General features: G+C 38.5%; 1 protein-coding gene across 2 annotated transcripts; it reads left to right on the top strand.

Annotated features, from left to right (window-relative positions):
- Window positions 1–447: 447 nt before the first annotated feature.
- NDUFA5 (NADH:ubiquinone oxidoreductase subunit A5) lies at window positions 448–18,646 on the top strand. Of its 2 annotated transcripts, NM_175829.2 has the most exons (5): window positions 454–477; window positions 781–825; window positions 2,962–3,078; window positions 10,361–10,426; window positions 16,106–16,405. In NM_175829.2, exons 1-5 carry the CDS (start codon window positions 457–459, stop codon window positions 16,205–16,207), a joined length of 351 nt encoding a protein of 116 aa, NP_787023.1. In that variant the 5' UTR covers window positions 454–456; the 3' UTR covers window positions 16,208–16,405. The 2 variants fall into 2 exon arrangements, with proteins under 2 accessions (XP_059741398.1, NP_787023.1); XM_059885415.1 differs by lacking the exon at window positions 781–825 and having other exon boundaries at window positions 448–477; window positions 16,106–18,646.
- Window positions 18,647–20,428: the final 1,782 nt, after the last annotated feature.

Genomic DNA, 20,428 nt, shown 5'->3' with positions numbered 1-20,428 from the left:
TAACAACAGTAGCCCCACGATTTTTAGTCTACCTGCTACCACTGCACTTGGCACAAACCTCTTTTGGAACTCTTACCCCATTACTTATTAACGCGAGTTTCGGTCATTGTTCTGTGAATTCCGGGATGTGAGATCCTGTCGTACAAATTCTGTCCCAGAAACTAACACACAATGGATGTTCAATAGATCTTTGTAAAGGTACAGGAACTGAGACGAGAGACATCTAAGAGAACTCTTTCCCTGATTGTGCTTGATTGAGAGACTTGTGCACTCCTTGCTCAGACATCAATTTTTCGCATAGGAGTGGGCGGTGCAACGCCTTTTGCTCCCCGGCAGAGCCTCAGCGGGCGGGGCCAAGCTGTTTCCAAGGTGACGGAGAGGCGGCCTCGGCGGTGGATTGAGCGGGTCTGAGAGAGGCTCCCAGAGGGCTGCGCGTCCCGGCTTCTCGGCGCTGTCATGGCGGGCTTGCTGAAGAAGGTGAGACGGGTGGAGGTCACTGCTGTAGTTTAGACTGCGGGAATGGAGTCAGTCCGCGGGTGGTGGCCTGAACTGGTGCGGGTAACGGTAATTCTTGGAGACTCATTTTGCTGTGCCCCTAGGGGTGACCAGTTTAGGGGCCTCGATTGGAGAGGCAGGAAAAACTCCGAACCAGAGGTTCTGAGACACCGGTAGCTGGTTTTAGGCCAGTTTTAGCCAAGACAGTGATGGTTTTGCTTTTCTTAACGTGGGAACCGTCGGAATTGTAGTTAACAGCCTGAATCTTGCTTGGTTTTTGAACAGACCACTGGCCTGGTGGGATTGGCTGTTTGTGAAACTCCACATGAGGTATGTACCTCTTTCCTTCCTGAGTTTCCAAGGAAGCCTAGAGCCCCGCGACCTTGTTTTTTGAGTGGTTAACGGAATACGGATGTTTCCGGCTCCGGATTTCAAGTCGGCGTGAGCTCTTAAGACAATAGCGCTATTTAGTACTAAGTTGATTTGGTGCCACTTTTTATGTTTTTGTTGCCATGATCTCTTTCTCAAATCACTTTTCTTGTTGATTTTTTCCCGAGGCATTCTCGTGTTGTCACTTGTACTTTTGTGAGTGTTCTCCCCATTTTTCCACCTTTCTCCCCTGCCTCACTTTTCTTAAGTGCCTTGGATTCTATACACTTTGGATTACTAAGATAGTTCTCCAAGAGTTGCCCCCTTTTGTCATCAGTTTTCCCTTCTAGTGGGACTTTACCGCTAATATTGTCATGCTTCCATAAAAAAACAAAAACCCTCCCTTGATCTTTTCCCTCCCTGCATAATCACGCCATCTCGCTCTCTTTTTCCTTTTCCTACTGTCATTACCACAGTTTAGTCCTTTGTTCTTGTTTAGAGAATTGCAACAACTTTGTTACTGGTCTTGCTCCTTTATCATTTTTTTAACTGGCTACTGCCAGATTAATTTTTCTGAGGCACACATCTAATCAGAATTTCCATAAATCTTTTAATTGCCCACAGAATAAAGCCCAAATGCTTTCTTTGACATGCAGAACCCACATACAACCTGATTTGCTTTTCCTCTAAACTTATCTCCTAAGCATTTCTTATGTGTACTAAACTCTAGCCTCATGCTGTCCAATGAAAATAAAATGTGAGTCATAAATGTAAACTATGTTTGTATTAATAGTTCAAAATTTTCTAGGAATTACTTTTTTAATAAAGAAAGGATAATATATATATTTTAACCAACACATCAAAATATTACCATTTCAATGTGTGTGTGTGTGTGTGTGTGTGTGTTATTTGCTCAGTCATGTCCAACTCTTTGCGCCGCCCGGGACCTGTCAGGCTCCTCTGTCCATGGAATTCTCCAGGCCAGAAGGGAGTGAGTAGCCACTTCCTTCTCCAGGGGATCTTCCCAACCCAGGGATCGAACCCAGGTCTCCCACATTGTAGACAGAGGCTTTACTGTCTGAGCCACGAGGGAAGTCGGTGTGTAAGATTGCCTTTTCTAACATCTTCAAGTGTCTCAGTCCTGCCATCCCTCCAGTCTGTCTCAGATGCTGCCTTTTCTAGGAAACCTTCTCTGATATCTGCTGATGGACTCTCTTTCCCCAATAGAATAATAATGCTATTATTTATTGAAACTTACATGTGCCAGGTACTGTTCTAAGTTATACAGGATCCTTTGAAATTGATGTTATTAACACCCCCATTTTAGAACCTAAGTCTCTTACAAGACCTTGTATTTTCATACCTTTAAATTAAAAAATGAGGTTAAACCACCCCCCTCACACACAATTCAGATTATATGTTATCTGACAAGCTCTACATTAGTATAGTAAAATACTCTCTATTATGGAACATCATCGTCAAGTATAAAGTCTAAATATGCAGAGTACTTTTTAATAAAAATGGTTCTTAGAGGCCCTCAAGATTGGTTTTGTTTATTCATATATATGGTGAATATATATGAATGAAATTAGATATTGCACCTATGGTGTTATACACTTTAAAACAAATTTCAAATACAAAGAAATAATAAGGAAAAATTCTTCATTAGTTGGTATGTTTATGATTATACTTACTATTAATGTACTGTTGTGAATTCAGATCTGCTAAATTAACTTTCCTGTGGCTCAGTGATAAAGAATCCATCTGCCAATGCAGGAGACCAGGGTTTGATCCCTGGATGGGGAAGATCCCCTGGAGGAGTAAATGGCAACCCACCCTAGTATTACCTGGGAAATCCCATGGATACAGCAGACTGTGGGCTACAGTCCAAAGGGTCGCAAGGAGTTGGACACACCTGAGTGACTAAGTGGCAGCAGCGAAAGGGGGTAGATAAGCATAAATAAGAAATTGCAGCAAGGAATAATGCTTTCTTTAAAAACAGGTGTGAATTTTTTTTTTTTTTTTTAAATATCATCTGTGAAACTTTTAAATCTTTGGTGATATTTTAAACTGGAAATATGTATGTTGTCTTTTCAGAGGCTAAAAATATTGTATACAAAAATTCTTGATGTTCTTGGACACATCCCTAAAAATGCAGCATATAGAAAGTATACAGAACAGATTACAAATGAGAAGCTGAGTATGGTTAAAGCGGTAAGTAGCTAACTTGGTTTGTTTTTCTAGGATTTTTGGTATGCAGTGCAGGATTTAACAAAGCAAATTCACTTGATTACTTTTTGCATTTTCTGCACACTTTCCTCTCTCATTTCTAATCTCCTTCCTTTCATGTGTTTCTTCCATTGTTTCTCCCTTTCATTCATCAGACTCCTGTCTACCTGAATACTTTTTATATCACAAGCACTACTAAACACAGGATTGAAAGAATAAGATCAAGTCCCTTCCTTACATTAACATAACTTTCTTTTATCTCTGTTACCTGTCAAGTCCTTTATTGATCTTTACCTCTTATATATCGATACATCAATCTTTATTTCATTTTTCTAGTTTTAAGAGTAGAGAAGAGTGAAAGCAAAATGGAAAAAAAAATATGTATGTTGTGTTTAACACCTGTCAGGACTAGCTATTTTAAAAAGTGTTTTGTTACCAAAAAAAAAGAGGACCAAGTTAGTTTCTTAACTGCCAGAAATTATATTGAGCATTGTTATGGACTGAATGTGTCCTCCCAGATTCATATTTTGAAGCCCCAACCTCCAGTGCGGAGTAATTAAGATTAATGAGAGCATAAGAGTGGTTCCTGATCCAATAGGATTAGTGTCCTTATAAGAAGAGACACCAGAGAGTTCTTGTTTGAAGAAGAGACACCAGAGAGTTGGCATTCTTTGCCATGTAAGGACACAGCAAGAAGGTCAATGTGTATAAGCCATGAAGAGAGCTCCCACCAGAAACTGACTCTGTTGTACCTTGGCCTTGGACTCCAGTCTCCAGAATTGTGAGAAAATAAATTTTTCTCATTTGAGCCATCCAGTCTGTGTATGGTATGTATGGTATTTTGTTATGGCAGCCCAGGTAGACTAATAGAAGCATTTTACAGCTTCTGGATCGTAGACCCTAGACAGGCACACAATAGACTGCTGCCACTTCTTTTAGAACAAACTATATTGCACTCTTGGTAAATTTCCACACTAGCAGTTATTTCATGGACTTTTGTTATTATCCAAAGTAGTGTCCATAAATCCCCAAAGTAATTTACATGTATGTAGTAAGTGGCCCTAATAAAGTTTTCTTATTATTAGATCACCAACCTCTGTAGTCCAGAGGAAATTCTTATATTTTCTGCAGGTATATGGCAAAACAGTGCAATTTGATTTGGAACTTCTGTTCTTATCTTGGCAGATCTGGAAGTAATTTGCAGATTTTATGTATCTAAGGGAGATATTAACATTTCTTTTCAATTCCTCTTTAAGGAAAACGGGCTGATGCATTTTCTCCCATCTCTAAATAAGAAATTTCACTTTTTTTTTTTTTTTTTTCATGAGGTGAACCTCTTCATCTGTGTATTCTACTCTTTCTCTGCTTTTCCTTCTCCATAACCTTCAGTTCAGTTCAGTTGCTCAATTGTGTCTGACTCTTTGCGACCCCATGGCCTGCAGCACGTTAGGCCTCCCTGTCAATCACCAACTCCCGGAATTTACTCAGACTCATGTTCATTGAGTTGGTGATGCCATCCAACCATCTCATCCTCTGTCACCCCTTCTCTTCCCACTTTCAATCTTTCCCATCATCAGGGCCTTTTCCAATGAGTCAGTTCTTTGCATCAGGTGGCTAAAGTATTGGAGTTTCAGCTTCAACATCAGTCCTTCCAATGAGTATTCAGGACTGATTTCCTTTAGAATGGACTGATTGGATCTCCTCCTCGCAGTCCAAGGAATTCTCAAGAGTCTTCTTCAACACCACAGTTCACAAGCATAAATTCTTGGCCCTCAGCTTTCTTTATGGTCCAACTCTCACATCTGTACATGACTACTGGAAAAACCATAGTTTTGACTAGACAGAGCTTTGTTGGCAAAGTAATGTCTCTGCTTTTTAATATGCTGTCTAGATTGGTCATAACTTTTCTTCCAAGGAGCAAACATCTTTTAATTTCATGGCTGCAGTCATCATCTGCAGTGATTTGGAGCCAAAAAAAATAAAGTCAGTCACTTTTTCCATTTTTTCCCCATATGTTTGCCATGAAGTGATGGGGCCTGATGCCATGATCTTAGTTTTCTGAATGTTGAGTTTTAAGACAACTTTGTCATTCTCCACTTTCACTTTCATCAAGAGGCTCTTTAGTTCTTCTTCGCTTTCTGCTATAAGGGTGGTGTCATATCTGAGGTTATTGTTATTTCTCCCAGCAGTCTTGATTCTAGCTTGTGCTTCATCCAGCCCAGCGTTTCTCATGATATACTCTGCATGTAAGTTAAATAAGCAATGTGACAATATACAGCCTTGACGTACTCCTTTTCCTATTTGGAACCAGTCTATTGTTCCATGTCCAGTTCTAACTATTGCTTCTTGACCTGCATACAGATTTCTCAGGAGGCAGGTCAGGTGGTCTGGTATTCCCTTCTCTTTAAGAATTTTCCACAGTTTGTTGTCATCTACACAGTCAAAGGCTTTGGCGTAGTCCATAAAGCAGAAGTAGATGTTTTTCTGAAACTCTCTTGCTTTTTCGATGATCCAACGGATGTTGGCAATTTGATCTCTGGTTCCTCTGTCTTTTCTAAATATAGCTTGAGCATCTGGAAGTTCACGGTTCACGTACTGTTGAAGCCTGGCTTGGAGAATTTTAAGCATTACTTTGGTAGCATGTGAGATGAGTGCAATTGTGCAGTAGTTTGAGCATTCTTTGGCGTTGCCTTTGTTTGGGACTGGAATGAAAACTGACCTTTTCCAGTCCTGTGGCCACTGCTGAGTTGTCCAAATTTTCTGGCATATTGAGTGCAGCACTTTCACAGCATCATCTTTCAGGATCTGAAATAGCTCACCTGGAATTTCATCACGTCTACTAGCTTTGTTCGTAGTGATACTTCCTAAGGCCCACTTGACTTGGCATTCCAGGATGTCTGGCTCTAGGTGAGTATCACCCCATCGTGATTATCTGGGTCGTGAAGATTTTTTTGTATAGTTCTTCTGTGTATTCTTGCCACCTCTTCTTAATACCTTTTGCTTATATTAGGTCCATACCATTTCTGTCCTTTATTGAGCCCATCTTTGCATGAAATATTCCCTTGTATCTCTAATTTTCTTGAAGAGATCTCTGGTCTTTCCCATTCTATTGTTTTCCTCTATTTCTTTTCATTGATTGCTGAGGAAGGCTTTCTTATCTCTCCTTGCTATTCTCTGAAACTCTGCATTCAAATGGGTATATCTTTCCTTTTCTCCTTTGCCTTTCACTTCTCTTCTTTTCTCAGCTATTTGTAAGGCCTTCTCAAACAACCATTTTGCCCTTTTGCATTTCTTTTTCTTGGGGATGGTTTTGATCACTGCCTCCTGTGCAGTGTCAAAACCTCCATCTATAGTTCTTCAGGCACTCTGTCTATCAGATCTGATCCCTTGAATCTACTTGTCATTTCCACTGTATAATCATAAGGGGTTTGATTTAGGTCATACCTGAATGGTCTAGTGGTTTTCCTGACTTTCTTCAATTTAAGTCTGAATTTGGCAATAAGGAGTTCATGATCTGATGAGCCACAGTCAGCTCACAGTCTTGTTTTTGTTGACTGTATAGAGCTTCTTCATCTTTGGCCGCAAAGAATATAATTGATCTGATTTTGGTATTGACCGTCTGGTGATGTCCATGTGTAGAGTCTTATCTTTTGTTTTTCCCTGTAACCTTTTCCCCCTTTAATTATTTCTTTGTTTTTCTTTTAGTCTCCATTTTATCATCATCTTTCAATTAACCTCAAAATGTATTCAGCTTTTTCTTACCTTAAAAGAAAACTTATCCTTTTGTTCCCTTTACTTTTGCCAGTGTCAGGCAAAGAATAGTTCACTATTACTGCTTTCATTTAGTTCTAAAATTCTTTTCTCTGACTGTTGTCTTATTTCAGTTGTCTTATAACTAAATTGGCTGTGTGTAGTTCCATCATATTTTATTTTGGTTTCCTGTTTGGTGTTTTCTCAAAGGCTGAGTTTAAGAATTTATGCTTGGCCTGTTTAACCATCTAGCTACCTTTATCTGCATGATGTTGCTGTACAGCCAGGTTTGGGAACCAGTGGCATAGGGAATAAAGCTCTTATCATCGTTTGGAAGCCCCCTAAGATCTGGCTGTCAGTTATCTTCTCAATCTTACCTTATCGTTTCCTGTTTTGTACACTATGCTTCACTAACGCAAGCCTGTTGACAGTTATATGAATTCCATGTGATTTTATTTTTGGTTTCTTTGTATTTTCTGTTCCTCCTTCCTGTAATAACCTTACTTTCTCTGCCAGGCAGTTCTTGCTCAGCTCTCAAGATCTGTTGCTTCCTCTGTGAAGCCTTTTATAACGTCTGTAGCAATGGCAACCCACTCCGGTCCTCTTGCCTGGAAAATCCCATGGACGGAGGAGCCTGGTAGGCTGCCGTCCATGGGGTCGCTAAGAGTTGGACACGACTGAGTGACTTCCCTTTCATTTTTCACTTTTCATGCATTGGAGAAGGAAATGACAACCCACTCCAGTGTTCTTGCCTGAAGAATCCCAGGGACGGGGGAGCCTGGTGGGCTGCTGTCTATGGGATCACACAGAGTCGGACACGACTGAAGTGACTTAGCAGCAGCAGCAGTAGTCTATAAGCTACTTGTAGATTGCATTTTTCTTTTTATCTCAAAAATCTAGCTTAATGCCTGACATTTAATAAGTTTCTTAGAAATGTTTGTTTATCCAAAGTGCCTATTACAAATATTTTTTAAGAACATCAAGCACTGTGTATTAATAATATCTGTATTGCTGAAACCTGTTTGATAAAATCAGCACAGATTTTACACCCCCCAATAGAGCCATAGAATCTTCACTGACTGTTATGATGATTATAAAGTTTATATTTACTAAATTTAAAATAAAAATAAATTTTTTCCCCCAGATTATACTAGGGAGATGGTAATAGCATAGTGGTGAAAAGCATTGGTTTGTGGCCTTTGCAAAATTTTCATCTCAGGTCTAATACTTACTTGGTGAATTGGCATATGGCCCATTTTCTGTCTCAATTTCATCTATAACAGGTATAATAATACCTTCATTCATCACTTGTTAGCACTGAATGGGTGATATATGTACAGTTTCTTAACACAGTTGCAAGCATATAGGGAGCATTCAGTCCATGGTACCTTATTAAGCTTGGTGGCATTACACTGTTAGTAAATAAAAATCACATTATTGACTCAAGTAAGACAAATTTTCAATTGTTTTTCCCAAAACAAGTTTTTCCTGAGTTGAAAATAATGTTGAATATTCCTTTTCTTCTTTATATTCTTCCTCTTAGGTCTTTACAGTAATGACCAGCTTCCCTTTTTAGGCTTCATAGCTCAGTCATTTTGAGTTAAAACAGTCTTAATCAAACCATTCATCTGCTCTCTTTTTCCTTTTCTATTTTGTATGTATTCAGGAGACACTTACTGCATGTCTGTCACATACCACATATGGTTCTGGGCATGGAAGCTAGTGCCTACATGGCAATGAACAAAACATAAAAATTCCTGCCTTGGAGATTATACACTAATGATGGGAGGCAAGTAAATAAATAAGTGAATAAAGAAGTACATTGCATACATAGTATGTTAGAATGTAGTATAAAGTGAAGGAAATTAAGGAAGGAAGAATGATGTATAGGAGGTACTAGGGTGATGAGGGGTGTTACAGTATGTATTAGTTTCCTATGACTGCTATAACAAATTACAACAACCTTGGTGAGTTAAAACAACAGAAATGTATTGTCTTGCATTTCTGGAAGCCAGAAGTCTAAAATGGGTAGTATTAGGGCCCAAGTCAAGGTGTCAGCAGGCCTGCACTCCCTTTGGAGGTTCTAGGACAGAATTCATTCCTTGCCTCTTTAAGGAGTGGTGGACTTTTGGTATTCCTTGGCTTATGACTAAGTCATTCCAGTCTTTGCCTTTGTGGCCACATTACTTTCTTCTCTGCCTCTATCTTACAAGGATACATATGATTGTATTCATATTTAGGGCCCATTCAGATAATCTAGGATAATCTCCCCATTCCAAGATCTGTACTCATATCTGCAAAGTATTTGCCATATAAGGTAACATTCACTGATTCCAGGGACTAGTTCACGTGCATTTTGTGTGGCATTGTTCCAGCCTACCACTGTATACATTATCAGAGTACTCCCCATTAAGATGTATGAGTGAAGACTTTGATGAAAGTGGAGGAACATGGCATACAGATGCCTTGGGTCAGCCAGCAGACGCCCTGAGACAGATGCCAGTTCCTATAGAAAATAACTTTTTTTTCCCCTCCCTCTTTTCATTCTATTTATTAAGCCAAGAAAATACCCTGTTTACATTTGCACATGTATATATAGGACATGGTTTCTGACTCTCAAAAAGTGTAGTCTACTAGAAAATAAATATATGTTATTGAATGTTCTAGTTACTATATTAACATCTCTCTTTACAAAACCTTTTATTGAATAATATACAGAAATCAATGTGCAGAAGTCATAAGTATAGAACTTGATGTATTTTCACAAAGCAATCCACGTGTCAACACCAAATCAAAAAAGAGAACAATTCCAGAATGCCCAAACCCTCTCTTTACCCTCAAGGTTATTACCCTCCTAAAGATAGCTACTCTTCTTACCTCTAATACCACAAATTCATTTTGCCTGGTTTTGAACTTTTTATGAGTGGAATCATCATTATGTATTTGGTTTCTTTTGCTTAATATTATGTTTGAGAGAATTATCTGTGTTGTGAACAGTTTTAGTTTGTTCATCCTCTTGCTCTATGGTATTATATTCAAATATAATAATTTATTCTATTATTTATGGTCATTTGGATTGTTTTTAGTTTGGAGCTGTAATTTGTGCTACTTTGAACATTCTTGAACCTGTCATTTGATTAATGTACTATGCATTTCTGTTTGATATCTATCTAGGAGTAGAGTTCTGGGTCATAGGGTAGCATTTATTTTTAATGCTAATGTTTAAGGGATAGGAAATACTCAGAGAATAAAGCATTATTTAAAATCTCTATTTCAGAAAAACTGAATTAAACATCGTATTCTTACCCTTGATAAGCATATCATTAAATGTTTAACCCTTTTAATATTAAGACAGAAAAGCAATAAAATAGTAGAGAGACAAAATGGCTTTTCACCAGATATTTGGTAAAAAGTAGCAACGGTACAGTGAAAGAAAAGTTAATTATGTCTGTCACATTAATTGCTTTTTGTGCTGCTTTGTTTAAATATGTTTTTCTCTTTTCTCCTTAAATTATAGGAACCTGATGTTAAAAAACTAGAAGAGCGACTGCAGGGTGGCCAAATAGAAGAGGTTATTCTTCAGGTAAAGAAAAAATTGAGCATTCAGATATTTGGCTTTAAGTGTTCAAAGGCACAATGTATAGAGGTATAAAACTGACTTTCCAGAAAGAAAGGAAAACTAAAATTTTTAATTTATATCAACTCATCAAATATAAGACTAGTCACATAAGCAAATACATACTTCTGACATGCTTGTCAGTTAAATATTTATTATCATTTTGACTATTGAAGGTTAAATTTTTATACTGCATGTCTTTGTTTTGTATTTCATATTTTGTAAATTATATCTTTAATGTTTTTACTGTGTTTCTCTTTATATTTTCTTTTTGAGTTTTTTTTTTTTTGACTGTGTTGCATGGCATGAAGGTATCTTAATTCCCCAACCAGGGATCAAACCTGCACCCCGTCCAGTAGAATCATGAAATCCCAATCACTGGAAGGCCAGGGAAGTCCCAAGCTTTTTTTTTGTAATAAAATATTAGCCTTTAATTTTTGCTATATTATCTGTTTTTTTTTTTTTTTAAAGTCTATCTTTGCCTTTTGACTTTAGTTGAATATTTTCTCCCATATTTAGAGATTTTAAAATTTTTTATTTGGTAAAATCACCTTCCCCTTTCTCACTTCCCCTACAATCTGCTCTCTTTGCCAATATTATAGGTTTAGAATGTCTTCCCCTTATAAGAATCTAATAAACATTCAACTGTGTTTCATTTAATATTTTTAAAAACTGTAACCATTTCTTATTTTTTCTTCCTTTTTATCAAAGTATATTACCAATGACATATATACAATTGTACAGTGATATACGTGATATACAATGATTTACCAATGATACACAAATTCAAAAGAATTGTTGGAGGTCTCTCCTAAAAGAGGAATGGAGCATTCAGATAGCTTTCTATGAATGGAGACTGTTTCAGTCACTCAAAGGTCTGTCTTCTTGGCCTTTCTATTTCTTTGCTGGGTGGAATATGGCACTAGATACAGTATTGTGGGAACTTGCTGCACACTTACTGTTTTCCTCCTGTTCCTCTTTTATATCTGATTTCACTTGGATCTTGACTTTAGTTTAGTTGATACATTAATTTATCATGTAATTAAAGTCTTAGGGTACACTAAGTATTTTTAAGTTAGCTGTATAAGTCTTACATCTTCATGGGCAATATTAGGGTCAAATTCATTTTAATAATGTTTTATTTAACCTAAGAGATCTAAAATATCATTGAAACATATCATCAATATAGAAAGTAAGACACTGAAAAAGTTTTTTGAATACTGAGTGTTTAAAATCTGGGATGTATTTTATACTCTCAGCACATCTGAATTTGAACTAGCTATATTTTTAGTACTCTCTCAATAGTCATAGGTAGGAAGTGGCTACGTTATTGGACAGCCCATTTCTAGAGGGCCAGTATGAGAAAAATAAGAAGGCCGGAGAAGAGGGAGGGAGTGGAGCTACATGTAGCTGAGTTGAGCTCCATGAGATAGGGCTGACCTCAGTTATATTTAAGGACATGGACCTTCCCCAGCCTGGGCTTCCCAAGTGGCTCGGTGGCAAAGAAACCACCTGCCAATGTAGGAAACACAGGTTCAATCCCTGGCTTGGGAAGATCCTCTGAAGAAGGAAATGGCAACCCACTCCATATTCTTGCCTGGAAAATCCCATGGACAGAGGAGCGTGGTGGGCCACAGCTCATGGGTTTGCAACAGAATTGGAGACAACTTCTCTACTAATCAACAACAACCTTTCCCAGCCTGCTGTCACTTGGGGAAATAGAGAAAGATGAGTGTTCAAGAGAAACAGGCTACAGGGCAGTCAGAAAAAGAGCACTCTTTTATTTTTAATAAAGGATATTTTTAATAAGGGACATTTTTAATCAGTATTTTCCCAATTTCAGCAATAAATACCTCTGATCCCTGATAACTCTGGAGTTCTGTGAAGACCTATAAGACGTTCTAGAACTAACACCCAAGAAAGATGTTCTTTTCATCATAGGGGACTGGATTGCAGAAGGAGGAACTCAAAAGATGCCTGGAATAACAAGACAAATTTGGCCTTGGAGTACAAAATGAAGCAGGGCAAAGGCTAACAGATTCTGCCAAGAGAACGCACTGCTCATAGCAAACACCCTCTTCCAACAACACAGGAGAAAACTACACATGAACATCACCAGATGGTTAATACTGAAATCAGATTGATTATATTCTTTGTGGCCAAAGATGGAGAAGCTCTGTACAGTCAGCAAAAACAACACTGCGAGTTGACTGTGGCTCAGATCATGAACTTCTTATTGCCAAATTCAGACTTAAATTGAAGAAAGTCAGGAAAACCACTAGACCATTCAAGTATGACCTAAATCAAACCCCTTATGATTATACAGTGGAAATGACAAATAGATTCAAGAGATCAGATCTGATAGACAAGAGTACCTGAAGAACTATGGATGGAGGTTTCTGACATTGTATTGGAAGCAGTGATCAAAATCATCCCCAAGAAAAAGAAATGCAAAAGGGCAAAATGGTTGTTTGAGAAGGCCTTACAAATAGCTGAGAAAAGAAGAGAAGTGAAATGCAAAGGAGAAAAGGAAAGATATACCCATTTGAATGCAGAGTTCCAGAGAATAGCAAGGAGAGATAAGAAAGCCTTCCTCAGCAATCAATGCAAAAAAATAGAGGAAAACAATAGACTGGGAAAGACTAGAGATCTCTTCAAGAAAATTAGAGATACAAGGGAATATTTCATGCAAAGATGGGCTCAATAAAGGACAGAAATGGTATGGACCTAATAGAAGCAGAAGGTATTAAGAAGAGTGGCAAGAATACACAGAAGAACTATACAGAAAAGATCTTCATGATGATGTGATCACTCACCTAGAGCCAGACATCCTGGAATGTCAAGTCAAATAGGCCTTAGGGAACATCACTATGAACAAAGTTAGTGGAGGTGATAGAATTCCAGTTGAGCTATTTCAGATCCTGAAAGATGATGCTGTGAAAGTGCTGCACTCAGTATGCCAGCAAATTTGGAAAACTCAGCAGTGGCCATAGGACTGGAAAAGGTCAGTTTTCATTCCAGTCCCAAAGAAGGGCAATACCAGAGAATGTTCAACCACTGCACAGTTGCAATCATTTCACTCACTAGTTAAGTAATGTTTAAAATTCTCCAAGCCAGGCTTCAACCATCAACTTCCAGATGTTCAAGCTGGATTTAGAAAAAGCAGAGGAACCAGATATCAAATTGCCAACATCCGTTGGATGATCGAAAAAACAGAATTCCAGAAAAACATCTACTTCTGCTTTATGGACTACGCCAAAGCCTTTGTGTGAATCACAACAAACTGTGGAAAATTCTTAAAGAGAAGGGAATACCAGACCACCTGACCTGCCTCCTGAGAAATCTGTATGCAGGTCAGGAAGCAACAGTTAGAGCCGGACATGGAACAACAGACTGGTTCCAAATCGGGAAAGGAGTATGCCAAGGCTGTATGTTGTCACCCTGTTTGTTTAACTCTTATGCAGAGTACATCATGCATAATATCGGGCTGGATGAAGTGCAAACTGGAATCAAGATTGCCAGGAGAAATATCAATAACCTCAGATATGCAGATGATACCATTCTTATGGCAGAAAGTGAAGAGGAACTAAAGAGCCTCTTGAAAGTGAAAGAGGGGAGTGAAAAAGCTGGCTTAAAACTCAACATTCAAAAAAAGATAATTGCATCCAGTCTCATTACTTCATGGAAAATAGAGGGGAAACAATGGAAACAATGAGAAAATTTATTTTTTTGTGGGGTGGGGTGCTCCAAAATCAGAGAAGGCAATGGCAACCCACTCCAGTACTCTTGCCTGGAAAATCCCATGGACGGAGGAGCCTAATAGGCTGCAGTCCATGGGGTCACGAAGAGTCAGACACTTACTGAGCGACTTCACTTTCACTTTTCACTTTCATGCATTGGAAAAGGAAATGGCAACCCACTCCAGTGTTCTTTCCTGGAGAATCGCAGGGACGGCAGAGCCTGGTGAGCTGCCGTCTGTGGGGTCGCACAGTCGGACACGACTGAAGCGACTTAGCAGCAGCAGTAGCAGCAGCAGCTCCAAAATCACACAGATGGTGACTGCAGTCATGAAATTAAAAGACGCTTGCTTCTTGGAAGAAAAGCTATGACAAACCTAGACAGTATATTAGAAAGCAGAGACATGACCTTGCCGACAAAGGTCCGTCTAGTCAAAGCTATGATTTTTCCACCAGTCCTGTATGGATGTGAGAGTTGGAATATAAAGAAAGCTGAGCACTGAAGAATTGATGCTTTTGAACTTTGGTGTTGGGGAAGACTCCTTGGACTCCAAGGAGATTGAACCATCCATCCTAAAGGAAATCAATACCTGAATATTCATTGGAAGGACTGATACTGAAGCTGAAACTCCAATACTTTGGCCACCTGATGCGAAGAACTGACTCACTGGAAAAGATGAAGGGAAAGATTGAGGGCAGGAGGAGAAGGGGACGACAGAGGATGAGATGATTGGATGGCATCACCGACTTGATGGACATGAGTTTGAGTGAACTCCGGGAGTTGGTGAAGGACAGGGAGGCCCGCTGTGCTGCACTCCATGGGGTTGCAAAGATTTGGACACAACTGAGTGACTGAGCTGAACTGATTCTTTAACTCATTGTTTGTATACATTTTAGACTGTTACCACTAAATGTATTACCACTAAATGTATTTGCCTGTTCTACATCACTGGCATAGAAACTAAGCACTCGTTCTGTGTTTGAATTCCTTCTCTCATATTCTGACAAGTGTTCAGCAGTGTTCTGCTGCTGCTGCTAAGTCACTTCAGACGTGTCCAACTCTGTGTGACCCCATAGACGGCCGCCCACCAGGCTCCCCCGTCCCTGGGATTCTCCAGCCAAGAACACTGGAGTGGGTTGCCATTTCCTTCTCCAATGTGTGAAAAGTGAAAGTGAAGTCGCTCAGTCGTGTCCGACCCTCAGCAACCCCATGGACTGCAGCCTTCCAGGCTCCTCCATCCATGGGATTTTCCTGGCAAGAGTACTGGAGTGGGGTGCCATTGCCTTCTCCAGTGTTCTTCTAGTGGCCAGAGTTGTCATAGATCTTTTGCTATAGAAAATAATGTGAAGCAAAAAGATAACTAAAATATATTTGTTAAATATGTTATAATTGTGTTTAAAAGGAAAATAAATGTAGCATAATCTGATTAAGGAAACTGAATTGATGAATAAAAATATAACTGTTCTATTATTATATTCTGTAGATCTCTGCTTTACATATTGTTGGTCTAACGTTATTATGGATCATGAAATCAGTTAGGTAGACTGTGACTAGTTTTTTTTTTTTTTTTTACATTCATCAGAAAATTGAGTATGACAGCTAGTAAAGGTAATGATATTTTTAGTTTTGTTTTAGTTATATGTGTATGTCATGGATCCTTTACTCACCAACTAAATTTTGAACACTGTAAAAGCAAATTTTAATTAAACAGAAAAATCAAATGCCATCCTTTCTCACTCATGATGAAGGTAATTTATTTAAGTATGTTCCACATTTGATGATGAAACAGCTTATTAGGTATTAACATGTATGAAGTAGTTCTAAATGGTTATATTTCAGTTATTAGCTATGGTAAATACCTACTAAACAATATAATCAAATGATCTTTTAAAAATCTTTTATTAACAGGCTGAAAACGAACTAAGTCTGGCAAGAAAAATGATCCAGTGGAAACCATGGGAGCCTTTAGTGGAAGAGCCTCCAGCCAGCCAATGGAAATGGCCAATATAAACAGCATTAACTAACTTATCTGTTGATAGGAGACTGATGTAATTAAATATTCTGTTATATGTTAAAAAATGTTTCCTTATTATCTTATCATCAAGATAACTGATACAAAACACATTTAAGCGACTTGTTAAAGTTGATGATGGTAATTTGTGAATTCAGTTTTTGATTTGTAGAGCATTCAAGTTATTTCAAAGGTAATTAAAAAAAAAAACAGGTTGTGGGAAGATTGAAACTTAATTGGAAAAATTCCTATAGATCATAGTGTAGGGGCTGTATTCGAAAGGTGAAGTATTTTTAGTAGTATCTTCAACAGATGATTTAATTTTTATTCTGGAAAAACATAATTATTATTGTTGTTTAAACAAATTAACAGGTCACTGTTTAAAGTGAAGTAGTAAGGAAGAAACCATCAAATTAGAATTCATTGTACACTTGGGAAAATTGATTTTGTATTTGAAAGAAAGATTTTTATTTATAGTAGTAGTTGGAAAAACTTTTGTCTCATTTAAGGAAATTAGTTTTCTGGCCCTTAGTCTTTAGTTTTCTTGATAACCAAAATATATCAGGATAGAGGGAGAATTTCTGTAAAAGAAGAGACACTAAGAGTTCCTAAAGTTTATCTGACATACTGCTACTGCTACTGCTAAGTTGCTTCAGTCATGTCCGACTCTGTGTGACCCATAGACGGCAGCCCACCAGGCTCCCCCGTCCCTGGGATTCTTCAGGCAAAAACACTGGAGTGGGTTGCCATTTCCTTCTGCAAGGAAATGACATACAGATAGGCTTATATTCAAAACATCTTAGTTGTATGCTTATAACTTCAAAGTGGAATCGTTAAGTAGTTTTCACTACTTTTCAGTGTAAGTGCAGTTGGATATCAAACAGAAGATAACTGCTGTTCAAAGAAAGAAGCAGTTTGGTAAGTTTAAGGTTAAACAAAAATAAAATTACTTTTCATTTGTCCTCACCTTTTGTTTTTGTTAATAGCTGCCTCTCATGTCTAAATACTTAAATTTGGTAGTTCTTACCTTCAAAAGTAGTATTTTTATTTTTATTTTTTTTCACCATCGAAGGCAGCTAACATTATTCAGTGCTGCTGGTGGGGCCAGGAGTGAGCAGCCTGTTGGCCTCCATGTCTGAGCTGGCTTCCCTGAGGGCTGCCTGGTCCACATTTGCAAAGTGGGGCACAAGTGGGTCAACAAGAAGTTGACCGTCTTCTCTGTGGTCAACCCAGCTGTGGGCCTGCCTCTCACTTGCTACGGGCTACTCCTTCAGGTCCACCTTGGTCTTGTCACCAGATTCTTCCCGTAGCAGATTTGGGGACCTATACTACAAGGGCAAGACTTGTTGGGTTGCCTTCAGATGTTAAGGTCCTTTACCTGGTGCTTCAGCAGGCTTTTCAAATGAGCCTTCCCACAGGACCAGCTCTTCTAATGCCTTCTGACAAGCAAGATGGTATTCCGGAGAGTCTGTGTCCTGTTTCACAAGGTACTCTTCCATAAATTGAAGATCATTTTCATTATTCTCAAGAGGCCAAAATCTTTAGGTCTTGCAGGACTTAATGTTCTTTAACTGCAGAAAGAGGACATTAGATCTTGAACCCTTGCCAATTCCCCAGTTATCTATTAATATATCAGACCTCAATCACTGGAAGGTAGTTGCTAATCTCACTTTTTTTTTTTTTTTTATTCTTCTAAGGGAGAAAATCAACAGTGCTCCGTAGAAGAAAATTCCCACATGTAGGCTAATATCAGCCTTTTCTTTTTCTTCCAGCTTCTATGGTTATATCAACAAATAGAAGTTAAAGAAACCACCGGTGCAAGCATGTTCTGGGGTCTAGGGTAGAACAGCAAATCATTGAACATACCATGAGTATTTTGCATTTGAGGGCAGAATTTCCTTTGAAGCTCAGTACTCAGTGGGATTACAGCCTAAAATACAATTACAGTAATTTTATGAGAAAAGTAAATGAGAAGGTAAGAGTTGGTTTAGAGGAGGATGAAGAGGTTTATTTAAAATAGAAGTCACAAATTGTAGAGGAGTAAAACATGCTACCCCACTAAGTCTCTTTGGTATGCTGATTATTTTGAGCTGAAAACAAGGCCTAAAGACTCGGGAAGAAATTCTGAAGGAAGCTATCACCATACATAACTATAATACAAACTAGGTGTGCAGACAGGGAGGAACCTAGCAAAGTCTGTTAAAATTCCAGTGTCCTACTCTCTGTGGCCTAACAAACATTTACCAAACATTTGTTTTTCTATATACTTGTGAAATGCTGTCTTCCCCATGAATTCCCAACCCACACCTGCAGTATTCTCTTTTGTCTTTAGGTGAAGATGGTATGCAATGTCAGGTTTTTAGCCATTTTGGTTGAGTTAATTGGGTGTTTCTGGGTCATTTCCATGAATACATATTATTAAAATGTGTCTGATTTTTCTCTTGTGTCTTCAGTCAGTTTAGTAGCTCAGTTGTGTCTGACTCTTTGCAAGCCCATGGACTGCAGCAGGCCAGGCTTCTCTGTCCATCACCAGCTCCTGGAGCCTGCTCAGACTCATGTCCATCGAGTCAGTGATGCCATCCAACCATCTCATCCTCTGTTGTCCCTTTCTCCTCCTGCCTTCAATCTTTCCCAGTATCAAGGTCTTTTCCAGTGAGTCAGTTCTTTACATCAGGTGGCCAAAGTATTGGAGCTTCAGTTTCAGCATCAGTCCTTCCAATGAATATTCAGGACTGATTTCTTTTAGGATTGACTGGTTTAATCTTGCTGTCCAAGGGACTCTCGAGTATTCTCCAATGCCACAGTTCAAAAACATCAATTCTTTGGCACTCAGCTTTCTTCATAGTCCAACTCTCACATCCGTACATGACTACTGGAAAAACCATAGCTTTGACTAGACAGACCTTTGTTGGCAAAGTAATGTCTCTGCTTTTTAATATGCTGTCTAGGTTTGTCATAGCTTTTCTTCCAAGTAGCAAGCATCTTTTAATTTCATGGCTGCAGTCACCATCTGCAGTTATTTTGGAGCCCAAGAAAATAAAGTCTGACACTGCTTCCATTGCTTCCCCATCTATTTGCCGTGAAGTGATAGGACTGGATTCCATGATCTTTGTTTTTTGAATGTTTTAAGCCAGCCATGTTCCCGTTCCCCTGCCTCTGTTTATAAAAGCATATGTTCATATGTTGAAATGTCATTATTTTCAGCTTGAATCCCTTGTGTGTCTCTTGAGCACTGCCACCCCATAAGAAAACAAACTTATTGTATTAAGACAATTAGGATTTAAGGAAAACCTATTCCAATTCACTATTTTTCTCATGATTTCCTTCACTAAGAAGTGGCTGCTGCTGCTAAGTCGCTTCAGTCGTGTCCGACTCTGTGTGACCCCATAGACGGCCGCCCACCAGGCTCCCCTGTCCCTGGGATTCTCCAGGTAAGAACACTGGAGTGGGTTGCCATTTCCTTCTCCAATAAGAAGTGGCTAATAACTTCTAAATAAAAACATACAAATAAATTTCTCCAGTCCCCATCAATAATTGAATTCCTGTATTACATTCCCACTTTGACTTTGTCAAGGAGGAAGACATTTTCCTCTGGTCTTCTAGGTTCTTCTGACTGGTCTAAGACTTAAAATGACATGACATGGAATGGCAGTGCTCGAGAGTCACACAAGGGACCAGGCTGAAAATAAGGACATTTCAACACATGCTTTTTATAAACACAGAGACAGAGGAACGGGAACATGCAAAGCACATATAGAAACATGAGATAGAAAAAATTAAAAAAATTCGGAACATACTATAAAGATCAAGTTTAGCTTGCTATGCATACTAATGAATTTTCCAAATGGTCTTTCAGCTTACATTAGCTGCTCAATTTTTGTTGTGTGCTTACATGAAATGTATAGTGGATTAGCTTCCTTCTATACACAACTAGCTGAAAAGTATCTTAGGGATTTCTCATAATCTTCAAATATGTTGGTTTCTTTTTCAAGTGAACATTTTAGCCATTTTTAAAGATAAACATTACTATTATGATAGAACATTTCATTTAACTTCTTCAATAAGAAAAGGAGGCTTAATTCATTTTCTTAGGGTAAATTCCCTGTCTAAATTATAAACTACAAAAATTTTTAAAAATGGAAAGTTTTTTCATAACTCATTTGCAAGTAAAACCTGATTGCATTGATAGGAGGCTGTTTATGGTCTTTATGGCACTTTAA

This window comes from Bos taurus, chromosome 4 (assembly GCF_002263795.3).
Source record: "Bos taurus isolate L1 Dominette 01449 registration number 42190680 breed Hereford chromosome 4, ARS-UCD2.0, whole genome shotgun sequence".
In the NCBI taxonomy this organism is placed as follows: Eukaryota; Metazoa; Chordata; class Mammalia; order Artiodactyla; family Bovidae; genus Bos; species Bos taurus.
Note: the sequence above shows the minus strand (reverse complement) of the source record. Positions and strands in the feature narration are given on the sequence as shown.